Source organism: Brachycentrus maculatus, unplaced genomic scaffold (genome assembly GCF_059751285.1).
Source record: "Brachycentrus maculatus isolate JH-2025_06_01 unplaced genomic scaffold, ASM5975128v1 h1tg000089l, whole genome shotgun sequence".
NCBI lineage: Eukaryota > Metazoa > Arthropoda > Insecta > Trichoptera > Brachycentridae > Brachycentrus > Brachycentrus maculatus.
Window position 1 is genome coordinate 2767763 of NW_028280843.1, and position 24686 is coordinate 2792448.

Consider the following 24686-nt stretch of genomic DNA (forward strand, 5'->3'; position numbering starts at 1 on the left):
AAATTAAATTAAACATGAGTCATTACAGATAGGTAAAATTTTTACAATATTTTATTTATTTTATCATAGTAAACTGAGCTATTTCAACACCACATTTTTTTGTTTTTTTTTTAAAAAAAACTTATCCGCACCCCAAGGGTGCATAGGGCACTGCATTATATAAACACAGTGTTATCTTGATCGTTAACACGAAGGAAAGGTGATCAGCCCTCCGCTTCAGGTACCAGTCCAGGGTAATATTGAATAAATATTAGAGAGAAAAAATCACTTATATTTATTTGACACCCCCTAGGAATCGAACCCGGGACCTCCGGAACGGTAGCCTAGCGTGCTGACCATTACACCACAGAGGCGGACAAAATGGTATTATAGTTAGTTTCAGTAAAAATGAGAAACATATAATATATTGATACATCTTTGTAGCGCTGATATGTTGCAGCTCTGCAACGCAGCTCTGTAAACGATTAAGATGATTTTGACATAAGCATTCAAAAAATGTTCCATACCTTCCCAGGTGGCAACTGGATTTTTACAATCGATGTACCCTCGTAAGGAGAATCATAGCCTCCCCCGGAGCCGACAGACGAGCCGTCGTTCTTCGACTCGCTCGCCATATCCGGGTTGGACTGGTCCGAAATGATGGCCTCGTCGTCGTAAGCTGCAGATTGCCCGTTGGTAACTTGATGCACCGCTTTCTCAGCCGACACCCCCACATTTATTTTAGATTGACTAGAGGAAGTAATGATCTGGCTCTGTACTGGCAAGCGACCCAGCGGCTCGACCCAGCTGTCCGATTTATTGTTTTCTATTAAGTTTTTATCCTGATTCAATTCCTTGGAGTTGTTTTTCAAGTTTTTTGAATTCTCGATTATTACATTCTGATGTGTGTACGTGTTGTTTTGAAACAATCCCTCATCTATGCACTCGTTCAAAAAAGGGTTTATCCTGTTTCGCGATCCGGGAGTCAGGACGGGGGTTTTTGCCGATTTTATTATAGATTGGAACGGATCATTCGAGTCATTTTTGCAATCGTTTGTATCATTTTTTGAGTCATTCGTGTCGCACTTCAGATCTGCAATGTCATTTTTGAGGCCTGCGATTGAATTCTTAGATTTGTAAAACTGTTGGTCTGTTTGGCCCTGCATTTGTGGGTTTCTGGAATCGAAATCCGGCGTTTCATCAACACTCATACTCCTTATGGATAGAGTATCGTCACTTGTTAAGTTTGTGGAGGAAACTGCTTGAGATCCTGTAAAGATAAAAATACAAATTTGTCAAAAATATATCCAAACAGGTATTAAAATATCATTTGGAGTATTTAAATGAAAAATATGATTACCATATCCACTGGACGAAATGGACGGTGAATTTCTGGTTGGACCCCGATCTGTGGCGAGTTCGTGTAAGGAGTCCAGGGTTCGAGAAGCCGGCAGAAAACCTCGTGATGTACCCCTGCTCTTAACGATAGGCTGGAAAAATATTTCAAGTAAAGATTTAAAAAAACAACTGACTAGATTTTTTTTTTCATATGGCAATCTTTACAGTGTAAAAGATTCATTACCTTTGGCGTAACGTGGTCATTCTCCGGATCGGAATGCGTATCATCCTTGTCATTCTCCTCTCCCCTGCCCCTCCTCTTGCCTCCTCCTCCGCCGCCAACTCCCGACATACTGCCGGGTTCCTCGTGAAGTGTGGTCATCCGCATTCCCAACTTGCCACTAGCCGGGGAAGCTGGAATTATTTCGTACAAGATTAATCATCGACAGACAACTTAAACCGCAAGAGAAATCGGCTTAGTTCCACCAAGATTTTTTTTTTTTAAATATTGAAATGATTGTATGAAAAGATGGATTCAGTTACAAACTGTAATTATTACATAATTTTAGAAAAATATTATCCATAATATATAAATTTAAATTATACTAATTTTTGACAAATGCTATGAAGTGTCCTTTTTGTGAAATATCAATCATTTTAGGGGGGAAAAGCCAAAGAATAACTGATAATGTAACATTGCCCTGATAATAAATGAACACATTATATACTATATTGTATTAATATAATTTGTAACATACACTTCGGTTGCTGCATTCTCAACGAATTGAGATTCAAGTTGAGATTCAAGAATGTCGGCCTGGCTGCATGTTTGATAAGAAATCAACAATATAGTTAGGTACAGGTACAAGTTGAAGCGACTCGGTGTCTGAAGGCTACCTTCTAAGAAAGTGTTATCAAAAAGCGCGTTTTTATCCAATTATAAGAAATCAACACAACTGGCAAAGCGTCTTCTTAGAAAATAGCCAAAATATCTCAAATAAATGCGCTTTAATGCTTCAAATGGCTGAATTATACCAATGATGTATGATAACACATCAAATGTAAAATAGCTACAAAGCACTCGAAGGGATATTGAGAATATTTACTAACTGATTCCAGATTATTCAAAGCTTACTCCAAGTGCATTTACTTTGTTCACCTTATACTAAAGCACCAATTCAAAATATAATTGTGTAAGGACACCAATTATTTCAATACAATTTCATTCAATGGTCAAAGGAGTGTCGTAAGACAATCCTTATTAGGACTTGCAGGCCATGCATAAATGCTATAGAATATAGAAATTCCTAGGTTATTTTTTGCCAATAGATTTCTTAATAGTAACGCATCCAATAGTATTCTACGACATTTATGTCATTCACGTTAATAATTTTGTTATGCCAATTTTTTTTAACAACTATAAATTTTGCTACAAACATGCATGACCTTTATTTCCTTTTATGTTATGTATCGAACCAATTTATAATGTGTACAAGTAATTACTGAATCGGATAGGTGTAGAGGGAAAAAACTGTAATATGTATGGATTTTATTATAAATTGGCTATTGGTATGGCGGGGCTCATATACAGAATAAATAAAAACTCGTGTAATATGTTATGTATTCGTCCAAAGGCTTAGAATTATCAAATAGTTTGCAAACAGATAAAATGTGCAGTGAAATTCAATAAACACAATAAAGTTGAATTCAATTAATATACACAATGTTATGTTTTATTGAAATGTATCATCTACCTGTAGTGTAATATACAATAATCCTCCAAATTACATCAAAATTATTTCTGATAATACGAGATAGGTTTTTTATTAATGAAATAACCATGTTTGTTATACCTGAGAATGAAGAACCGAGAATATTGCGATATGGTGTAATTTTTGAGTATTAATGTACTTACAGATATGAAGAAAAAGTATGGTAATGAGACCCTCAATATTTTTTTGAAAATATGTTTGTGATAATTTTTTCATCTGTTGTGATTATTGGATTTATACTGTGTATTGTTTTAGCAGACATGTTGGGATATACATAATCAATAGATGTAAAGAGCATCACACCTACATTTAACACATAGTAATGACAAAAAGACACCTAGCTCTGGACATTGAAACACCGACTAACATACAAAATACACAAACATTCAAATGTTCTAACATTCCACCTTTTCACAATAACATAGATGACAACAATTCCTTTACCTAATAAATATATTTACATCATTACAGAATGGTGACATGAACAACACTGAAAATTTTGTGAGGTAAAATTGAAATTTAAAAAATGATAAGAGTGAAATGCGGCATTCAGCTTCATAACGAAAATATATAAAGTTATAAAAAAAAACTACAGAAAAAAGTGTGGCAAATAAATACACTGCATGCATTCGCTACAGAATAGCAAATTATATATTTTTTTCCAAATTAATTACTACTACTAAGCTCGAATCACAGATGTCATTATTGATCAAAACATGATGTACATAGTTCTAAAAGAAAGGATGTTGACTATCCGAAGATTGTATTTACAGATTCTACGATTCATATTGAATAATTGTTGCTTGAATAGTAAGATTAAAATGATTGCATTAGTACTTTTTTAATGTTTATAAACACATCTTGTCAAAATAATTACTACCTGTGATATTAGGCAGAGATTGAATGTTTGCTTTTCTGCCATGTTAATGGGATAAGAGCTTACATTGCCACCGATACAAACACACTATCAACATGAATGACATTATTTTCTAAGGATCTTCATATTGGCATAATAATGTAGAACTATATCTTTAGATCTCCATTGTTTTACCTGAGAGAATGGAGCCTGAAGGTTGCACAAATGAAATATCAAAACACAAATTAGTCAAAGCGAGGAAAGGAAACTATCTTTCAAAAAATTATGATTTCTTTGTAAAAATCAAAGAAATAGTTTAGAAAAATCAAAGAGTAAAAGTAACAATTTAATTGAGTGTACAAGTGATGGAGTGCAGTCTCTCAAAATAATATATATGCAGCTGCAAAATGTGGAACTAAAGTAGGGAGTGGCTATTGAGGGGGGGGGGTTACCTGGGATTACCAAAGACAACGATATTAAATAATGTGAAAAAAATATTACAAAAACCATCAACTCGCCGACAAGTGGAAAAGTAAATCTACAGAAAGCTTGAAGCGCTGACAAGACAAAATATTGGAAAACTTTGAAAAACCATTAAGACTGCAAGCGTGATAGCTCAATGGAAACCGGGTATGATCGCTGAATGGTAAGCGCAACCACTTCCTCAGCGTGAGAAGTGATTACTGCCCCCAAGTCTAGCACTCGCAAATTATCACAATCCAGATGGAATTAATCCAAATCAAGCTTTCATTAAAGAAGAAAAACACACCGTAAAAATCATTAAAAAACTTATCAAAGAAGGCAACTGAAAAAACGAGTCTCTAAAATTGCTTATTTGTGATGATGGTCGAGATAAATATAGAACTCAGTTTGCCTTCTCCGAATTGGATACGAGGAATCATTCGAAAGTAATAAAGAGTTAAATCAAGCGTGAGGAAAAAGTTGTCTCTTACCAAGACCGAAAGGTTTAGAAGGAGCGGCCGCGTCGCCTTCCCCGCCGAAGGAATGTCTTCCCCGAAGACCGGCGGAACGGCCACCGGATGTCAGCAGCTCATTATTTAGATCGGTTACACTTTCCGACCGACCCAAACCGATTAGGGACTCCAACGAGGCATCGAGACGCATTATCTGAAATAAAAATTACAACATTTAATACGTAACTAGAAGAAATCTATAATTAACATGCTCTCAATTCAATATCTAAACATTTTTTTCTGGTATAAATCCTATGGTTACAAGTGCAAAATCCTATTTTCAAATAGAACCATCAAAAATATAAAGAAGGTAACAATTATGTATAATTTTTATTCAAAATAATCCAACATAATGAATAATAATTATAAACTGATTTGTTTGTATTGTGAAATGTACATTGACTGATCAAAAACATGCATGAAAGAGTTAGGTTCATAACATCTATATATTTAATTTAAGTAAAGTGAAAAATAAAATATACATTTTAATTTCAACTTCTCGATAAAACAACATGGTAACTTTGAGATATTTATTTTTAGCATATTTAATTAGTCCAATTCTCCTACTCAATTTATGTTAAAAATATAATAAAGCCATTAAAATATAAGATGAGAAAACACCGTTTTTGTTGAAATTTAAATTATTGATCAGGATTTTTTACAAAAAAAATTACCAGTAATGTTCACTCAATTTTGAGATTTTGGTAACGTAAAAATTTGAACGGCAGTAATGTAAATGACCGATGCAAAATTTAAAATACAAGTTACACACTACCCCTTTTATGAGGGGTAATGATTTAAGCCATTTTTGAAAACATTTTATGTTGCGAAAAATTATATTATATGTTTCACTTTACGGCATTAAAAAAATGTAAGAAATACCGAAAGAAAATGAAAAATGTATGGAGAACTTTTCTATGCCTTTTTAGTTTAAAGGTTAATGCAGCGCTGAGTATGAGTATTGGACTAAATACACATGATACTGAAAAAACTAGAAATACACACACACACTTTTATATGTACTCATATAAAACGATGGCAACACCAGGAGGAATTTATCAACATGCCAAAGAATATCATGAAAAAACAAGAAAATCAAAGTAAAATTGTGAATAAAATGATAATATGTATAGGCATATTTTTATACTTCAGTACTTACACCAGTCTTATTAGCCGTATCCAAAGCCTGCATGTCGAATAATTGTATTTGTATTATTATTATATTGGCATCATATACAACAAGTCATATTGATGTAAACAATGATTAGATTAGTTACATTGATATAATATTCTCTATGTTCATAGATTGGGCATTAAGACAAAGTTTAACAGGTATTCGGAGTTTTCAACTTCGAATATGACCATCTCTTATTTGAATATTTAACATTTCCACATGAATGTACTATTCTGTTCTTATTTAAACATATTGGTTATTTAGTTCCTTGAATTACTTTACAAAAACAAATTTGGTTATAAGTTAGCATGATGAGAACAATTTTATTCATTACTTTTTATTTTGTTGTGGTATATGATTATTATCAATTATCATGATTGGCCAGAGAAACATTGGTCTATCTATATTTTATATATAAACTATAAATGATAGCAGATTTTCACTCAGTGATTGGTTACATTCAGTATACCATACATATTACAAGTAAAAAATATCTTATTATTCAGTTACATGAAAATCATGCCGTAAAATGAAATCATTTCAATTTGAAAACTGTAGTTTTTAAACCAATTATGCACCACATAAAAGAAAAACCACACAAATTTTTCTTAAAAAATAAGATGAGTATAAATTTGTTTGATCGCCAAATAAATGGACACTGTACATTAATTAGGCTAGACGCACCAATGAGTCCATTCACCAGGAACTACGCATGGATAGCTTGACTCTGGCCAACGTCTGTACCCGACGGATTCTCCAGTTCTTTGGACACGTTGCGCGTGGCAACGAGGATAGCTTGGAATGACTAGTTGTGATCGGTAGCCTGGAAGGAAAGAGAGGGAGAGGAAGATCCCCACACGATGGACTGATCAAATTAAGGCAGCAGCAGGCACCTCGGTGGTTGGAGCGCTACGTGCAGCGCAGTCAAGGGATAACTGCAGAAGAGTCATTGCTTCTGCAAGGGTCACAACCCTCAGCAATGAGGAATAAGACGGAGAAGAAGAAGTACATAAATTTTTCCGTTCATCACTCTGCTGATGATTATTTTCAAATGATCTGGTATTCTCACCTGCGAGAAGTTAGGCACGGATGCCGTCTTCCTCATTGTGATGGTCTGCCCCTGAGCTTGCTGTAACTCCTTGACTGCTACACTCTGCCGGAGTCTATCCAGAGTCAATATGCTCTCGACTGCACTCACTCCGCGAGTGTACTTTTCTATTAACATTGAGAAGAAAAAATATTGAATATAAAAACCAAACATAATTTTTGCCTGCATTATCGAGTAAGATAGGAAGGCATGTATTTTTCTTGTGATTTAATTAATTTAATTTAATTGCGGATCTATTTCTGCGGGTATAACTTTATAAATAAAGTTTACAGTATGAATTTAAGTACTTTTGCCACTAATGAGTACATAAATAAATGATAAAATGTCAGTAGGGATACTGTGAGCTGATGACGAGTTGTTGAACTGTGGTGGGGATTGGCATAATTTGTTAATTTTTTACGGACTTTTTAAGTCAAATGTCCATATAACAATAAAAATGAATAGATTTATATTATACACTGACACTTCGTGATGGAATTGCATTTTTAATATATTATTAGATTAAAACCAATATTTTTAGCTTTTCCACTTTATTTTTATTTGACCAGCGACCAGCGGGTTTCGTCGTTACCGACATCACCAGTCTGATGATGTCGGTAACGACGAAACCCGGTCGCTGGTCAAATAAAAAAAGTGAAAAAGCTAAAAATATTGGTTTTAATCTAATAATATAATGAAAATGAATGCCAACAGTGAATCTATAAAATTTTTCTAGAATGTTACTTTGTAGCATAAAAATCAAGCCATGTTTCATGGACCATTGTCAGGCATTCTTATCAAATACAAAATAAAATGGTTCGAACCTATATATGTCTCCCCGTCAACAGTGCTGGATTCCTCTCCACTCGCCGCAATCTGAGCCAGACTTTCTCTGTCTTCCAGTTCTTCGGAAGCTTTTGGAATGTTGGAAACCACCTCGTAAGTTACCCCAGAGTGTGTGAGTGTATCGGTCCTGAAAAAAAAAACAATTATTTAAATAAATTTCAGTATTATATCATCACTAACCATTTCTACCTTAGTATATGATACACCTCCATCATGAGATAAATAACTTTGCTCAAAATCACTCTATGTATTTGTAATTACAACCTTAATGTTATAAATATCTCATAAACTCAATTGAAATTAAATTAAAATAAAATATAAAGATTTTCCACATGGGTCCTGAATGCTGGTAATTTAAGAACAAAAAAATTGATTTTCAATAGACGAGAATACCGGGGATGAGTATTTATTTGTAATTTTTTTAATTAACTTTTCGTAACAATGTAAAAATGGTTTTATGAATTCAAGCAAACATGATTTTAAACAAAGTTATTTTATGAAATCATAATCAAAAATATTGATTATAAAGATAAAACACTTAATAAAAGTTTACTTTACCTTACAATGCGTTTTCTAATACGATCCGTCAAGCTTTGCTTTTTATATATATTCAGGCCGAGACGTTTCCTGAGTACGAGGTCCATTGGCGCCGGATGTGAAAGTCGGACAGTGGTCTTCAGAATCAAATACACACGTTCATTGGCTAGAAAAACATAATATAAATACATACATAATTTATTGATTTGGCACTAAGTTTGTGGAATAACATGATGATTTAAGTTTTAAAATAAAACACTTGTATACAACCACTTTTAGTGAGTTATATAACCACGACTAGTTTTAAGGACAACAGAGTTCTCATCAAACGTGAAAACACAAACACTTTGTAATAAAAAAATTGTATATTCTCCTGTTGGTGACAACATCTGCAGTTCTTAAAACTAGTCATGTTTAATTAATAAACTCAAAAATTAGTATTATACAAGTGTTTCATTTTTATATTAAAATATGTTATTACCAATTGAATCTCAAAAAATAAACAAAATAAAAATGAAATAATATTGCATGCAAACCTTCAGTGACCCTGTTGAGATATAAGCTGTCGTGTATGGAAGAATCCCAACTCGCTATGGCACAAATGTCCTTTTCTTGGTGTTGTACAATCTGCAACTCGTAGAACCTGTTCCCGTGCTCCTTGGGAAGGATGGAGTTCAGGCCGGCCACGGTCACATCCTCTCCGCTCGGATGTGTCGACATGTCATCGGCTACACAAAACAAAATTATAATTTAATCCTGCCTATATAGGATGGTGGATTGGTTTATAAAGGTGCTGTTTTACTTACCATTCAAATCCAAAAAGAGAACAGGGATGTGTTGTTCCATTCCAGCCGGTGGACTCCAAGCGGCAGGAGCTCCAGGAATAGGACTACCAGGACTTGGTACCATTACCTGTGTAAAATAAAATAGGCATGGCAGTTCATAGTTGAGACAGCGCAGAAGTGACGAAATCTACTAAAATTCGGAAATATGATTGCGAGCATAATCAAATTATATGATGTAAAACTACTATTAATTATTCCCTTATATGGTAAAAACATAAAAGAGTAAAAATATACATATAAAAATTTCAAAAAGGTTTTTTTTAAACAAAACCCATAGATATTTCACAGTGGAATAGATAAGGTAACAATTTATGTTTTTTTTTTTTTAAATTTATTGAACCTAACAAGGCGAAACAATTGTCACAATATAATTTTTTAATAAAATTTTTGTTTTTGTTAATAAAATACAACTTGGTAGACTCAAAAAATCTGTGTTTGATTTAAAATTAATACATAAATTTATGTTTTTATTTTTTTTAATGCTGGAAACAACAAAAAGTATGCTGTATTTATGCTTCTATATATTGTTGTTCCAAAGTATGGGTAAACATCAGTTTTCAATATTATAATAAAATGATTTGCATGTTTTGCGAAGTCAAAATATCTCATGAAGTTAAAAAATTAAGGATTAAAGTAGATTTAGTTAAGGTTATGATAACAGATTAAACCGTCAGATTTTATACGAACAAGGCTCAAAAAATATTCAGTGAAAGTTGTAACTCACGGCATTCCTCTCCTCAGTGAGTGACACCCACTGGTCCACCAGCGACTGTTCGCGCTCTATATCTCTCTCGGACTTGTCTGTCTTGTTGATGATGCGCTGGATCTGCGAGTCCAGGTACTGGCGGCGCCGGGTGAGGGCATCACTCCACTTCTCCCTCAGTATGGCCAGGTCTTCCTCTTGATAAGAGTCCAAGGGCTTTTGGAGTCGGGACCTACATCCCAAACGAAAAATCCATTTAAGTATGGAAAATATAATTTTACAGCAATATGAAACGCTAAACTAACTCCTGATTACCATTTTTGAGTATTTTACCTGATTCTTTTACAATAACAACAAAAAATCAAATACATGAAAGTGGTTGAGTATAATGTGAGGTACTTGACATAGAAAAAGTCAGAAAGAGTGGACTCTATCCTACTAAATAACATTGCCGTATTAGCCTACAGATACCTGACCTAACTACCAACATATCTGGATTAAAAATATATGTTTATGAATATTTTTTCGTAACGAGAGATAAATTAATCTACAGATGTAAAAAATTTCTCTGAAAAAGAATTCCCAAGTTGTTATTTTCTACTTGAAGTTTATGCAATGCCGAGAGGGTATTTTGTGCAATACAAGTAGGGTTATTTTGATGGTACTTATTTTTGTGTCACACAATCAATCAATTCAGGTGAAGGGTGGTTGAACAGAATATTAATTTTGTAATCATCGCTATTACGTAATATCCACAATTTTTTTTTTTAATTTTTCAGATGGCAATTATTTATATTTATGATAATCTCAGGGTATCTAGAGGCAACCTCATCATCAGAGATCAAAAGAAATAAAAAATAGGCATGTTCGTACCTGGCACACACACTGCCGACCTCCACGCTGACAATGTGTTGGCAGATGATGGGTAGAGTTCCCGAGTTGTGCACCGGCTTGACCCTCACAGAGAGTCTCCTCTGCTGGCCCTGCCGCAGCTGGTACACTCCGCCAGTGGCCATGTCAGGCTTCTGGACCACCTGGGATAAATGAGGAGTTTATTTTCAGAATATATGGAAGTTGAAACCAAAAGTTCTTAGAGAATCATCATTAGCATCAGGGTTGGCAAGAGAAGTTTTCGACCCCATGAAGGGGAAGCAACTTGGTCCACTCCCTTAAAAATCAAGTTTATAACTTTATTACTCCTTCCTGTATTTTTTCATGGATTTTTGCATTAATTTTTCATGTGAAAATGGTAAAACCAATTTCTAAATTGGTAAAATATAATGCATGTCAAGCAATGCATATAATCATATGGTCAATGCATATAATCCACCGACAAGACACACAAGGTGGTTTGGTGGGTCGCTGCACAAAAAATCTAAATATGTAAAAATTGTGATATAAATAAATGTAACCAAATAAAAAATAATAAAAAAATGTAAATTATTAACCAGTTCCCTGACTAGCCCGAGCGTGACTCGGGCAAGGAGTTTATATTGCATTGACGAGTCTGAGCACTGCTCTATAAATTGTATTTCGACTTGTCAATCTTGCTTTGCCCGAGTCAAATATCGACCCATTTGTTTTTATTGAATAACTCGAGCGGTGTTTGGACAGCCTTGTTTTCACTTGTGGGTAACAATTTCCTTCAGTGACAAATTTTCTCACCAAAATTCAACAATTAAGTGATTAACACAAAAATATAATGGGTTGAACAAAACAAACGCTGTATATAAATATATTCATCGGTATCCATTGGTGATGGTAAAAAGTGTCAATAGTATATAAATTTGCCAAGAGTCCCAGTAGTATCCCTGTCAGCAGTCCAGGTAAAATCAATATTAAAATTTAATAGCTCACCTCCACCGGGGCGTACTCTCCCTGGTCGTTGAGTTCCTGTATCTGCACCCAGAGCTGGATCTTGCGAGTGAGCTCCGCCCAGCGGTCGGCCAGCCCGCGAGCCTTGGCGAGCTGACGCTGCTCCACCTCCCAGCCGGGACGGAGCCGACTGAAGCCGGCGGAGCGGTGACCCCACACCTCGATTGACAGAGCACCCTCTGTGAAAAAAAGTATAATAAGATCCTTTATTAGTACAGCCGAGCCTTGCACTTGGACCATCAACTGAACTTGGTTCATCAAAAGAAGACATCATACAGAGTGGTAAATATTCTTCCTACCTAATAAGGTGATACAAAATGTTACTGTATAATGTATAATATCTCAAAATAAATCTCACTTTGAAGCACTTTTTTAAAACTCGACTTCAGTTTTCCAAAACAAAACACATCCATCTTCACAAAAATGACTTGCCAATTTATTCACCTCCTTCCATTTATATCTAGTGCCATATTATTAACACATTGTAGTAGGGCGTATTTTTTATCAACCCTAATTATACTAAGACAGTATGCCTCCGTCACTCAGTATACTAATCACAAGTAACCGCAAACCCAATTCCGATCTGTACAATGTATTTTTGACATTTCTCGCGCTCTACCAAAAGTAAGCAAATAGATCGCTTATAAGCGTATCGCGCTCTCTACTATCAGTATGTAAAAGACGCTTTAAAACATTTCCTGCAAACAATGTGTTCATATTCATGTTAAAAAAAATTATTACCTTGATAAAGAATTTACAAAACCAAGAATCAGCAAACACGCTAAAAAGCGAGTTTAACCACTTAACAGTCGAATTTTGGTGAGAATTAGTCAGTGCAGGAAATCATCACCCAACAACTCGAAACAGGACAACCCGAACACTGCTCGGGTTAGTCAATAAAAACAAATACATAAATATATTTGGCTCAGGCTAATCAAAACCACCAAGGTTACGATTTGGCCGAGCAGCACTCGGACTCATCAATGCAACACAAACTCCTTGCCCGAGTCACGCTCAAGATAAACTGGCAACGGGTTAATAGAAAGAGAATCTCTGGAGCTATAAGACATACCCAAATTTAACCACAATTACTGAAAAATCTAATACCATTCTCATAATGATCTAAAGTTTGTTGAAATATTCTCACCAGAGCAGTGTTCGAGAAACTCCTCCGTGATGGGCACAGTGAAGTCGCGCTGGTGGTCGAACTTGAAGGTCTGGTGCTGGGCGTGTCGCGGCGAGGTGGGCACGGGTGGCGCGTCGGCATTCACCACGGGCGGCACCACGATGGGGTCGCAGCCGCCCCAGAACGAGTACTGGCAGAACACAAAGTGCGACAGGGAAGGCGGGAGGCTGGACGCTTGCTTGATCACCACACGACAGGAGACCTAGAGAGAGACAGATAATATTGGTTAAATGTGGTGTCTGGAATCATAATTTCCGGAAGTATGGACGTGAATGAACGTCGGTGTAAATTTTCCTCAAAGGAGTATCTGCGTTAATGTTTGTCGAAATCCGTCTTTCCGTTGGTATGATGTAACTTGTATAATAATGACATCTGTGTATATTTGTATGTAATTTTGCCATAAAATAAAACCCCTTAAAACTTACTGTCCGACTTTCTCTGAATTCTGTCCGATAATTGATGGCTGACTTTCTCTAGGTAGTAGGGGTTCTTTTTACATGTAACTAAGTACCCATGCTGTTTAGAGACAGGAAAATAATGCTTTTACCTGATGATTGTGTTTTAAACTAATTATCATACAAATAATAAGAGACTCCATTTACCTGCTGTGCAGAAGAATCAGGCGGATCATCATCGTACCGAGAGTCTCTTGAACTATCGGAAGCTGCTTCACATATTCGGTCTTGTGGGAAGGAACCGGCAATTCGAGACAGCTCCACCTAATGAGAAAAAAACAATATAAATATATTAAATACACAGTTACGAAACATCAATTATACAGCAGAACATATCCCAGTTATTCAAGGGTTTGATGAAGTAATAATTTAATATTATTTAAAAGGCATACCTGCAATCTTCCGGCCACTTCTCCTTGCTGACTGATGATGGGCGTATGATAGTCAAGTTTAACGTCGTGAAACAATGACTCCAGAAATATGTTAGCCACTCCAATTAAATTATGATTCTCCTGCGATTCATAAAAAGGATCCAAAACTTTGTTAGCTGGCAAGTCATCCTAAAACAAAATATTGTTTTTAATAATGAAAAATTCATAGAGCCACATTGAATCAAATTATAATGATTTCAAGGTTAGCAAGCCACTCACCAACTCAGGAGGTACTGTCTCATTGCCGGCTGCTTGACTTTCACTCTGCAGCCTGAACTCCTGGTACATTTCTCTCATATCCACTAGTTTGTTTTCCAGCTTCTCCATCGACCAGACTTGACCCCCATGTCCCATGCGCTTCACCAAAATAGCCGGCTCGGAAACAAAGGCTCCGCGCTAAAGAAAAATAATCAAATAAGAATAGCCACAAATGATACACAAATTTAAAAAACGTTCATATGATTGCCAAATTTAATCAAATTTCAAAATTGAGGAAATTGAGATTAAGATAATTTTGCAATTAACTACAACATAATTGCAAATTATGTTATAAAGAATTTATGATGCTTTTGAGGCTTGACATCAAATTAAGTGTAATAATGTTAAGAAATTTATGATATAGGAAAAAAAAATCTTAATTGACGGTATTGAGGCAAAAGTTCAGCTACTGATCATTTTAATAATTGCAAAACTAGAACTACTGATTTTTAATTTAAACTTTAATGTATACAGTATTTGGTAATGATGCAGAATGCGTCAAAATATGTATAACAATAAACCTTAAGAAAAAGTGATACACGTAAATTTTAATTAAAAATGGATACTGCAACTTTGAAAAAGTTTAATAAAATCACATGTGTTTTGTTGATAGCATTGAACTTGTATTTGCGCAAGTGTTGTTCGTTTACTGTTTACCTTTCTGTTAGGGCTCAGGTTGGCCGGTGGTATCTGCAGGGTGACACTGAACTTGGTGTTCCGGGCCATTTCCTCGGCGAGGACGTTGGCCTCCTGCACCAGCGTGTTGGCCTTGAGAATGTCCGCCTTGAGCTGTCCCAGGGAACGCTTGAAGGTCTCGTCCCTTTCCGCCGCCCATTTTTCTACGCGCATTTGCGTTGTCGGGGTGCAGGGAGTTATTTTACCTGTACAATATAAAGACAATAAGATTGTATTATTTTTTTAACCCACAAAGAGCCTTTTGCACCATTAGAAAAATCATTCATTCATTTTTAATTCACAACCTTATCCACACCCAATGGTGCATAGGGCACTGCATCATATAAAAAACACAGTGTTATCTTGATGGGAAGCAGGAAACGCAGTCTTAACACAACCGCTTCAGGTAGAAGTCCAGGGTTATATTAAATAAATATTAGAGTGAAAAAATCACTTATACTTATTTGACCCCTCCCTGGGAATCGAACCTGGGACCTCCAGTATGGTAGCTAAACAAGCTAACTATTACACACCGGAGGCGCACATATAGATTACATATTATCGAACAGCATCTTTCAACATCTTTAATCTAGCAACAACAAAAACCTTAAGGTGGGGACTGACCGGAGCATTTTGTCGTAAAGTAAAGTGGTAACGTCGCTCGCGGCGAGCCCTCTGACAATGGATGGAGCGCTCGGCTCGCTGTACTGACTGCCTGAATGCTCGCATCGTAACGTGTTACGTTATGACGAAATGGCTTTGGTCAGTCTCCACCATTACAATTCCCTCTATTATTTTGTGATGTTTATCAAAGTTTGATTACAACGATACAAATATTATTATACGGTAGCTTAACACGTTAACCATTACACCATGGAGTAAGGGTTAGCGTGTTAAGGACTATTAGATTATTAGAAAAATAGACTACTTAAAAAATAAAAATGAAACATACCAAGTCGCAGTGGATCGTACGGGGTGTAAGGCGGGTATGGTGTTGATGGGGACAAAATATTCCTCAATTGCTGGAACTGCCTTTCGTATTCCTGCCGCTGCTTTTCAAGAGCCACTGAAAATATAATGCGTACCTCCAATCAAACACCTGCTTCACTCGCTACCCCTGGGTTAATGATTCATGCCGGAAAAGAAAGTGTCTACTAAGAAAGGGTTGCAAACATAATGCAATGTATTACAAATCTGTAATTGGATTAATAGTGAAGCCATTTAAATGGTTTTTACATACTATTAACTATTGAAAGGGGTTAACGTTCTCACATGAAATACAATAAAAATAAAACAAAATAAATCATAAATACTAGTTTCATTTAAAGAAAGACAAACTTTCAAACATAATTTTTTTGTGTTGGGTAATATATCCAAAATAAAACAGGGTTTGTTGGATTGAATTCTACATTTATTTATGTATATGTTAATAAGTGACGCGTTTCGTCTTCTTAGTTGGAGTGTTTGATAATGTCCTAAGAAGTGACGTATATATACGTCACTTACGTGAATACGTGACGCGTTTCGTCTTTCGATAATGTCCTAAGAAGTGACGTATATATACGTCACTTACGTGAATACGTGACGCGTTTCGTCTTCTTAGGACATTATCAAACACTCTAACTAAGAAGACGAAACGCGTCACGTATTAACATATACATAAATAAATGTAGAATTTAATCCAACAAACTTTGTTTTATTTTGGATATACATATTACCCAACAATTCAATATGGAATTCTACCAACTGTCTGCAATTTTTTTATGTACAATAACTAACTGACTAACTAATCATTATACCGCTTCCACGCAGAGGTAGGCAGAAAGAATAGAATGCCACACCAATCTGTCTTTGTAAACAATCTCCGCCTCTTCCACATTCATGCATCTCCTCATACACACCCGCCGATGATTCTAACTCCTGACCAATCTATTTATTAAACTTTATAAAATAGAACAAGTTTGTTTTAACCACTTTTTATGTTTATAAAATGTGCCACAAACTATCTGCGAAAAACATTCAAGAAATCTATTTATTATATTTTTTAAATGATCAACTATTGAAAATACTTGACTATGCCGATAAATAGCGTATAATGTACATGTACAATAAAATATTATAATATATAAATTAATATAACTGTACAAAAAAAAAATTTGTCTTTTTTAAAATGAGGATGAAAAGTAAAAAAATTACTAAATTTTAAAATAATTATGGAGTGCTCTCTCGAACCTTGCTTGTCTTCTTCGTGTTGCTTTTCCAACCTGGATATGGCAGTCTGAATGGGATCGTTGCTCAATTCGTTCAGCATGATTTCGTCTCTAGCAAAGTTGTAGTCTATCTGCTGTGCCGGTGTTTGTGGTTCGGAGGTAGCGGCTGCAAAAAACAATAATTGTTACTAAAATCGTTTTACATAAATTTATAAAGCAAAACACGGTTGTTGATTTGACTATAATCAACCAATTTAAAAATCAATTGGATGAATTTATGAAGAAAGAACATCATTGAAAAAATGTGCAAGATATGACTGATAAAGACTGTAAATAAATCTAATTCATTGATTAGACAATCACTTTTTGGTAATATTTATTCATTATTTTAATTTTACTTGGTTAATACCATTACATCTTAAAATCTATTGTGACACGTGTTTCGATGCATTCCCTATCATTTTCAAACACCGAAAGTCTTTGAAAATCATGAAATGCATTGAAACATGTGACACAAATGATTTTGATAAATAGTGGTATTTACGTTAAACCCCTCTAAATCATTGAGATAGGTAATGCGATATCAAAGGGAACTTTATATAGGGTTATATATCGCTTAATCCTTTGTAAGCGCCCTTGAGGTATTATTTTACGAAAATGGCGCTATATAAGTTTTCCAAATTTATTATTATTATTATAACGTCATGATTTTCGATTTCTGACGTTCTTGGAAGGAGTGAGAGATATGTCTAAAATTTGATTTTCATATTTTAACCAGCTGAAAACACCGAAATGATTCATAAAATTAAAATACAATTTAAAAACATTAACCCCATATAAAGTTCCATCTGATAACGCGGTACCTATCTCAACGTTGTAGGGTTTATTGTCCTTTTATTTAGTAAATATTCTGTTGGTTTTCCAATGAAGAAATAAATAAGACAACATTTTCAGTGCGTCCAAATACTTGTTCACAAATCTGGATTATGATGTCTCTTGTGAAATTCTAGTGATTCAAGAACAATGTTTCAATATTGGATCATATATATAGAACTTGAATAAAGAAGAATTTGAATAGTGTGGTTGTCAATCATGGGTAGAATTGGTGAATGTTACACATATGTAAAATGATCACTTTACATACCAGCTTATGACGGTCGTAAACCCCATAAATACACAGACTTCCATATTCTTATGCGGTACGATCGATAATCCTGAAATTATCCAGAGCATTGGTCTGTATGTTCCTGATAGTTACCTAAGACAGCGTCGGCATAGATTGTTTCACATTCCTATACACAGGACCAACCTGCCGATGGTTATGCCTGTAGGAAGAGCTACCGCTATGTTGAACAATATCACATTGGATATTGATCTGTTCCATGAGTCCGAAGGAGTTTTCCGAAGCGGGATTCTTCTACACCTTTAAGTCTTATTGCTTACTTTTAATATATACGCCTTGAATATTGTTTGTTATGTATATATTATTTTTTTATTGAATAAATTGAATTGAAATTGAATTGAATTGAATTCTTCTTCATCTTTCATCTTCGTTGGGATGTCAAAATATAATATGATAAATAAATAAGACTCACAGACTGGCTTGGGACAGTTGACCCTGAAGAAGTGGTGGTTCCCCCACAGAATGCGGTCCCCGTGCTCGAGCGGCGTGCGCTCCGTGGCCGGCGACCCGTTCACAAAGCACCTCGCCCCGGGGAAGGGCTCCATCACCAGCCCACCCTCTTCCATCAGGACCAGGCAGTGCTCCGGCTGGATGCCCAGTCCGGAGAGTTGGATATCCGCCTCTGTGTTGGGATTATTACGGCCTCCAACCAGTGTTCGCTCCTACAGAACATAATAATAACTTTAATGAAAAAAATGTGAGAACAATTTATATGTAGGCACTCCTCGGCTGTCCAAACTTAAAACACAGTAATGGACACGTAGTACGTTTTTTTGCATTTTTGGACTAAGTAGAATCTACTTAGTCCAAAAATGGAAAAAAAACTACTGCAAAAAAAATATCCCTTACTGTGTTTTGAGTTTGGACAGCCGTCCTGTTAGGTATATATTTTGTATATTAAAAGCATTGATAACTCTGTGGTATTGTAATAAAACACTCTCCTTATCATCCATTGTTTACTTTGTGTAATACCACTTTTATAAACACTTATTCGTGACTACCCTTTTTAGAAAATCATTCCATCGTCAGGTTATTAATATAAAATTATTACGATTTGACATTTGTATAAAAATAAAATTTTGAAAAAGAGAAAGATGACAAATGAATCACAATTGGAATATTTTCAAAAGTGGACTCCATGTTAAATTTAGTTGATTACTTACTATGGGTAATCTTTATTGATTGCTTTACTTATTTCTAATTTTTCTAGATTATCTAAACAAAGGCCTGTTTTATTTACATGTAAAATTTCTATACTCCTATTATATGTCGGGTGCAACTACTAGACCAGTATTTCTCAAAGTGGGCGATAATGCCCACTTGTGAGCATTCTAGGAGACTTTTACAGGGCATAAGAAGCCCAAAGAGATAGATAGAAGTGCTAAGAAGTAATGTATATAATTTATTCCTTCCCTTTTTCTATGATGGCACTATTTATTTTCCCCTTTGACGAGAAATTTTGATAGGGGGGCGCCAGACTAAAAAAAGTTTGGGAAACTGTGTACTAGACTCTCCCAAAATCAAATTCTCATTGCAAAAGCGAAAATGTGTGTCTGCAATAACAACATATTCCATTATTTTGTTTCTTCTTAGTCGATTTCAATAAGCGGGTATGTATTTTAAAATACCTTTTAATTTACTATTAGAATGAAATTTGTGCCCGTTTAAAACTTCTGTTATTGTACATGGTGCTTTTTTCCGCTCTTAGAGTATTATAATACAGTATAAAGAAATAAAAATAAAAAGAACCTTTAGATAATACACCAGAAGTTCGTTCAATGAAGGGTCGGCGTTGAGATTAACCAAGTAATATTTATTTTTCTCCACTTTGATTCCACTGGCCTGAACACTGATTCCCATTTTCTCCAATGCTTGTTGCCTCTCACTTTGTATACGCTCTGAAAAATAAAAACAATTATTGATATTTCATTTGTTACAAAAAATCAAGTTAAACAAAACACCAAAATGTAGGAAATAGAATATAATATGTTAATATATAAAAGTTTATTACCAGTTTTAACAAGTTTTTCTTCCCACGTTTGTGACATTTCTTTCATGAGATTTTCACTTTGAGCCAGTTTTTCGTGTATATCCACTCTCTGTGCAACTTCATCTCCAACAGGTGAACCCTTCAAAAAACATGTAAAATTACAAACCTATTACATCTCTTCAAATTTAAATTTATATGGAGAATAAATAAGCTTTAAAAGTTCGTTTAGCTGTCAGATTGCTAGATTGGTTCAAAAAATTTATAGACTGCTGGGATCAATGAGGTCGTCTTTTCTACAAATGGAATAAAAATAATAATAATAAATTTGGATAATTTATATTTAGCGCCATTTTCGTAAAATACTACCTCAAGGACGATTCCAAGGGAATACCACAAGGATCACTTCTCGGTCCAATTCAATCAAAGGTAACAAACAATATTTATATTTCAAAAGAATTATGAGTAAACAAATGCTGAATTTAATCCTAGAATGAATGGTATCAAGATATATTATAGATATCTCAAAAGAGGTGTAGTAATTTTTGAGAATGAAATATAGAAATCTTAGACATTTACAAGGCTCAAGACTAAGGCCAGTCACCCTAATATTTCTATTTACCTTTGCCATAAAATGCTTTATGAGACATCTTTAATATATCTGTATAAGTTGTTTACATTTTTTTTTTGTGCAGCATAAATGTTTGATTATTTATCAATGATATTTTATTCTCAACTATTACATTTTACTATAAAAGAAAAATCCAATAACATTGATAATTAATATTTTAATACTTGGAAGCATAGACTTACAGTGGCATGTTTAAGCATCTCCTTGAGCGCTTCAACTTCCTGTCTGAGTTCTCTGATGATTCTAGCATTCGGATCTTCATTGACAACGGCGTGATTGACAATCCTCTTAGCTCTGTCAGCATATCGAAGGGTAGATAAAGTCTCTTCATAATTATCTGCAGATGGTGATACTGTTGCAACCTGAAATAATACACATTTTGGTAATTTACCAAAGAATCTTCACTTACTAAAAACTGCTTCATATTCAATGTATTGTCAACACTTACCATTACAGTTTTACTGTTTCCTCCGAGATTATCCTTCAAAAGCCACGTCAATACAGAGTCTCTGTAGGGCACAAATCTATCCCTGTTTTTAGCACCTCCGGATGACTGATCTGCTAGTTTCGATATTACTAAACCGAGGGTTGTGAGAGATCTGTAAAAAATATTTGAATCAATCAATTATCCATGAAAAAGAATGTAAGAAGATAAAAAGAATGGTAAAATAAATAAATGAAGCGAATGTAGTTGGAAATTGAACTATAGGACAACAGAAGAAAATTTGGTGTGATCAGATATTTCAAATACTTGAAAGTGGACGAATCGCGGGTTGGAATAATTGGCAGATATGTGTGAGAAAATGCATGAAGAATGTTTGCAAAAACAGAGTGGTGTAGCGTCTTATCCTCTCTCCCTATGCGGTATGGTTAGTGTGAGTAATGAGGGTATGTTGGTGACAATAACATAGCCACCATTGTGTATATACCCGCATAGTCTGGCAAGCGGCGTTTTAGATTAGTTTCTTCTAGCTAGTAATATATTTTTTTTAACAAGGTCAAGGGATCTTGCATCCCTTATGACACTGCGACCATATTAGGTCTTTTGTGACCTCCCTTTGATTCATAGCTCACTCTCAAGACCTACGTGAGTCATGTAGCTCACAACCTGTTTTGGTAGTAAGAGCTTCACCTTCTCGGAGTCTAGCAGTGGTCCTCAAAGGATGTAACTTCGGTTGCGAGCGACTGTGTCATAGTTAGAGAATGTGGATTGGTGTTTCGTTATCCTTCATACAAAATCTGCATACTGGGGAGTCATGTAGTCCAATTTGTGACATGCGCTTCCTCAGTCTGCAGTGTCCTGTCAAGGTCCTGGTTAGAATCCTTATTTGTTTCTTGTTAAGCTTTAGAGCTTCTATGGTGAATTTCTGCTAGTACCCCATGATCAGTTCCTACGCGTGTTTCATCCTTACGCTGTTGGACCAGATTTATTGGATCTTGTCCATGGCCCAGTTTTTTAGCCTGAACTTGATAGTGCTGAATGTCAGTCCCTATATGGGCTCAGGGCCCATTGGTGACCTCACAGCTCCAGTTCTTGCAAGTTTGACTCCACAACAAGTAATAGATATTGGTAATATATCGGTAATATAGTATATATATATATATATTGGTAATATATATATACTAGAGAGTTATTACCAACCATCTTCCACCACATTAGTGCATAATAGTCAACTTAAAGAATATGCTTGTCCTCACTTGTTGATGTTGGAGCCCTCCTTGAGCCGGTCACCCACGGCCCCGGTCTTGACGGCGCGCTCGGAGCCCGCCAGGTCCACGAGCGACATGCGGGACACCTTCTCGCCGCTGACGCCCGACCTGGTGTCCGTGAGCGTTTGCGTGAGCACCACACTGAACACGGCGTGCGAGCGGGACGACTCGCTGTTCATGTTCGTGGCAGCCACCGTGCGCGACTTGTTGCCCTCCGCCATGAGGCTGTCGATATCCTGGGACAAAACATAATTATAACTTCATTAATTGATTTGGCAGTCACTTTGTAGTAAAATCTATCCATTTTTAATTTAAGATTTACTGAGTAAATACCACTATTTCTTAAAATCTACTGTGACACGTGTTTCGATGCATTCCGTATCATTTTCAAACACCGTACAGTAACATATGGTGTTTGAAAATGATGCGGAATGCATGGAAACAGGTATCACAGTAGATTTTAAGAAATAGTTCACTAAGTAAAACTTAAATAAATAATAACATAAGATTACAGTTTTGTACTGAAATTTTTGGTGAAACTGCATTTTATATAATAAAATAACAACTATATAGATTATCCATACATTTTATTAGACCCGTGACCGGGTTTTATCATTACCGACATCATCAGACTGATGGGAGGCTAAAATAAATTCTTTGTTATACACTTAAAGGCTGGGATTATGATTTTATATAAATTTTTCTGACAAAAACACTGTGTATGTGGTAAAACTGTATAGTTGTTATTTTTTAATATAATAATAATTTAATTAAATAATTCATATAACGCCATTTTCGTAAAATACTACCGCTAGGACACTTTACTGTGATTGAATTAAGAAAAAGGAGAAAGTGGAAATGAAATAGAAAACAAATGCATTTTTAGTTTTTTTCTTATGTTAAAATCATTATCTCACTACTTCAACTTTTTTTTTCTAAAGATTTCCTATTACTGGTGGAAGAGTATTCCACGCCATCGGTCCCGCAACAGCAAAGGCACGCTCGCAAAATTTAGTGCGCAGGTTAGGAGCTGGTAAGATCACTTTATCCACAGCAGTTGTTGTGGCCCATTGAAGCGTGAGACGTCTATCAACAACATGTATTTATAGTATTATTTTTATTCAAAAAAATATATTGTGTCAATACATCAGGAATCTAGTAGCTTCTAAAGTCGAAATTTAATGCCAAAATTGAATATACCTTAAAATGTTAAATATGAGTTAGTATATAGATTCAGAGTTGGAAATTCAATATAAGACTCATTATCTCGAAATGTGATTTTTTTGACTTGTAACAGTCTTAAACTAGGGTTTCCGAATTTTCGTTTCGATTAAAAAATAATTATATATTGAGTCACATTTAAAAGCTATTTTATCAAACCGGGTCACGGAACGTAAAAAATACTATTCTACGAAACTGGCTTTGTTAATTAAATTTTGGTCGGTCACCTTTAAAAATTCAATATATATTACAACGAAGAGAATAACGTTTTTCATCCCCCTAATGAGTTTAATTATTTTGAAACAAGCGACAAAAAACCACAAAACTAATTTGGTGTCCTCCCCCTCCATGGCTATAACGATCATTCTTTTACCCTTATCAGCATCCAATGGTGCATAAGGCACTGCATCGTATTGACGCAGTGTTATCTTGATCGTTACTTACATGAAAGCAAGGTGATTACTTCTGCGCTTCAGTGACCAGTCCAGGGTAATATGAAATAAATGTTAGAGTGTAAAATCACCAAAATTTATTTTCACCTCCTCCCCTCCCTGGGAATCGAATCCGGGGCCTCCAGCACGGTAGCCAAACACGCTAACCATTACACCACGGACGCGAACACGATCATAATAACACTAAATCCACGCAATGAAATGCCCTGCGCACCATTTGTTACAAATAACAAGAAGAATAAGAACAATGTATCTTTGAGCAAGACGCAAAAGTTTTTATTGAATTCATAATTTTTCTTTC

The 24686-nt window shown here is 35.2% G+C and overlaps 1 protein-coding gene across 2 annotated transcripts in view; it reads right to left on the minus strand.

Annotated features, from left to right (window-relative positions):
* Khc-73 (Kinesin heavy chain 73) overlaps positions 1 to 24686 on the minus strand; it is a 137035-nt gene that overhangs the window by 3382 nt on the left and 108967 nt on the right. The window contains exons 5-30 of one of the 2 annotated variants that reach the window (XM_088257977.1): positions 22701 to 22948; positions 21451 to 21601; positions 21185 to 21364; positions 20396 to 20513; positions 20134 to 20282; positions 18797 to 19046; positions 17224 to 17367; positions 15944 to 16057; positions 14974 to 15197; positions 14278 to 14454; positions 14020 to 14187; positions 13775 to 13891; positions 13134 to 13374; positions 11969 to 12165; positions 10985 to 11145; positions 10133 to 10343; positions 9370 to 9475; positions 9100 to 9291; positions 8585 to 8729; positions 8005 to 8153; positions 7163 to 7308; positions 4899 to 5073; positions 2076 to 2138; positions 1562 to 1731; positions 1340 to 1469; positions 507 to 1249 (exon numbers count right to left, since the gene is read on the minus strand). In XM_088257977.1, the coding sequence (XP_088114103.1) occupies positions 507 to 1249; positions 1340 to 1469; positions 1562 to 1731; positions 2076 to 2138; positions 4899 to 5073; positions 7163 to 7308; positions 8005 to 8153; positions 8585 to 8729; positions 9100 to 9291; positions 9370 to 9475; positions 10133 to 10343; positions 10985 to 11145; positions 11969 to 12165; positions 13134 to 13374; positions 13775 to 13891; positions 14020 to 14187; positions 14278 to 14454; positions 14974 to 15197; positions 15944 to 16057; positions 17224 to 17367; positions 18797 to 19046; positions 20134 to 20282; positions 20396 to 20513; positions 21185 to 21364; positions 21451 to 21601; positions 22701 to 22948 (4869 nt within the window). The remainder of the gene's footprint in view (positions 1 to 506; positions 1250 to 1339; positions 1470 to 1561; positions 1732 to 2075; positions 2139 to 4898; positions 5074 to 7162; positions 7309 to 8004; positions 8154 to 8584; positions 8730 to 9099; positions 9292 to 9369; positions 9476 to 10132; positions 10344 to 10984; positions 11146 to 11968; positions 12166 to 13133; positions 13375 to 13774; positions 13892 to 14019; positions 14188 to 14277; positions 14455 to 14973; positions 15198 to 15943; positions 16058 to 17223; positions 17368 to 18796; positions 19047 to 20133; positions 20283 to 20395; positions 20514 to 21184; positions 21365 to 21450; positions 21602 to 22700; positions 22949 to 24686) is intronic. The other variant, XM_088257978.1, reaches the window with a different exon arrangement.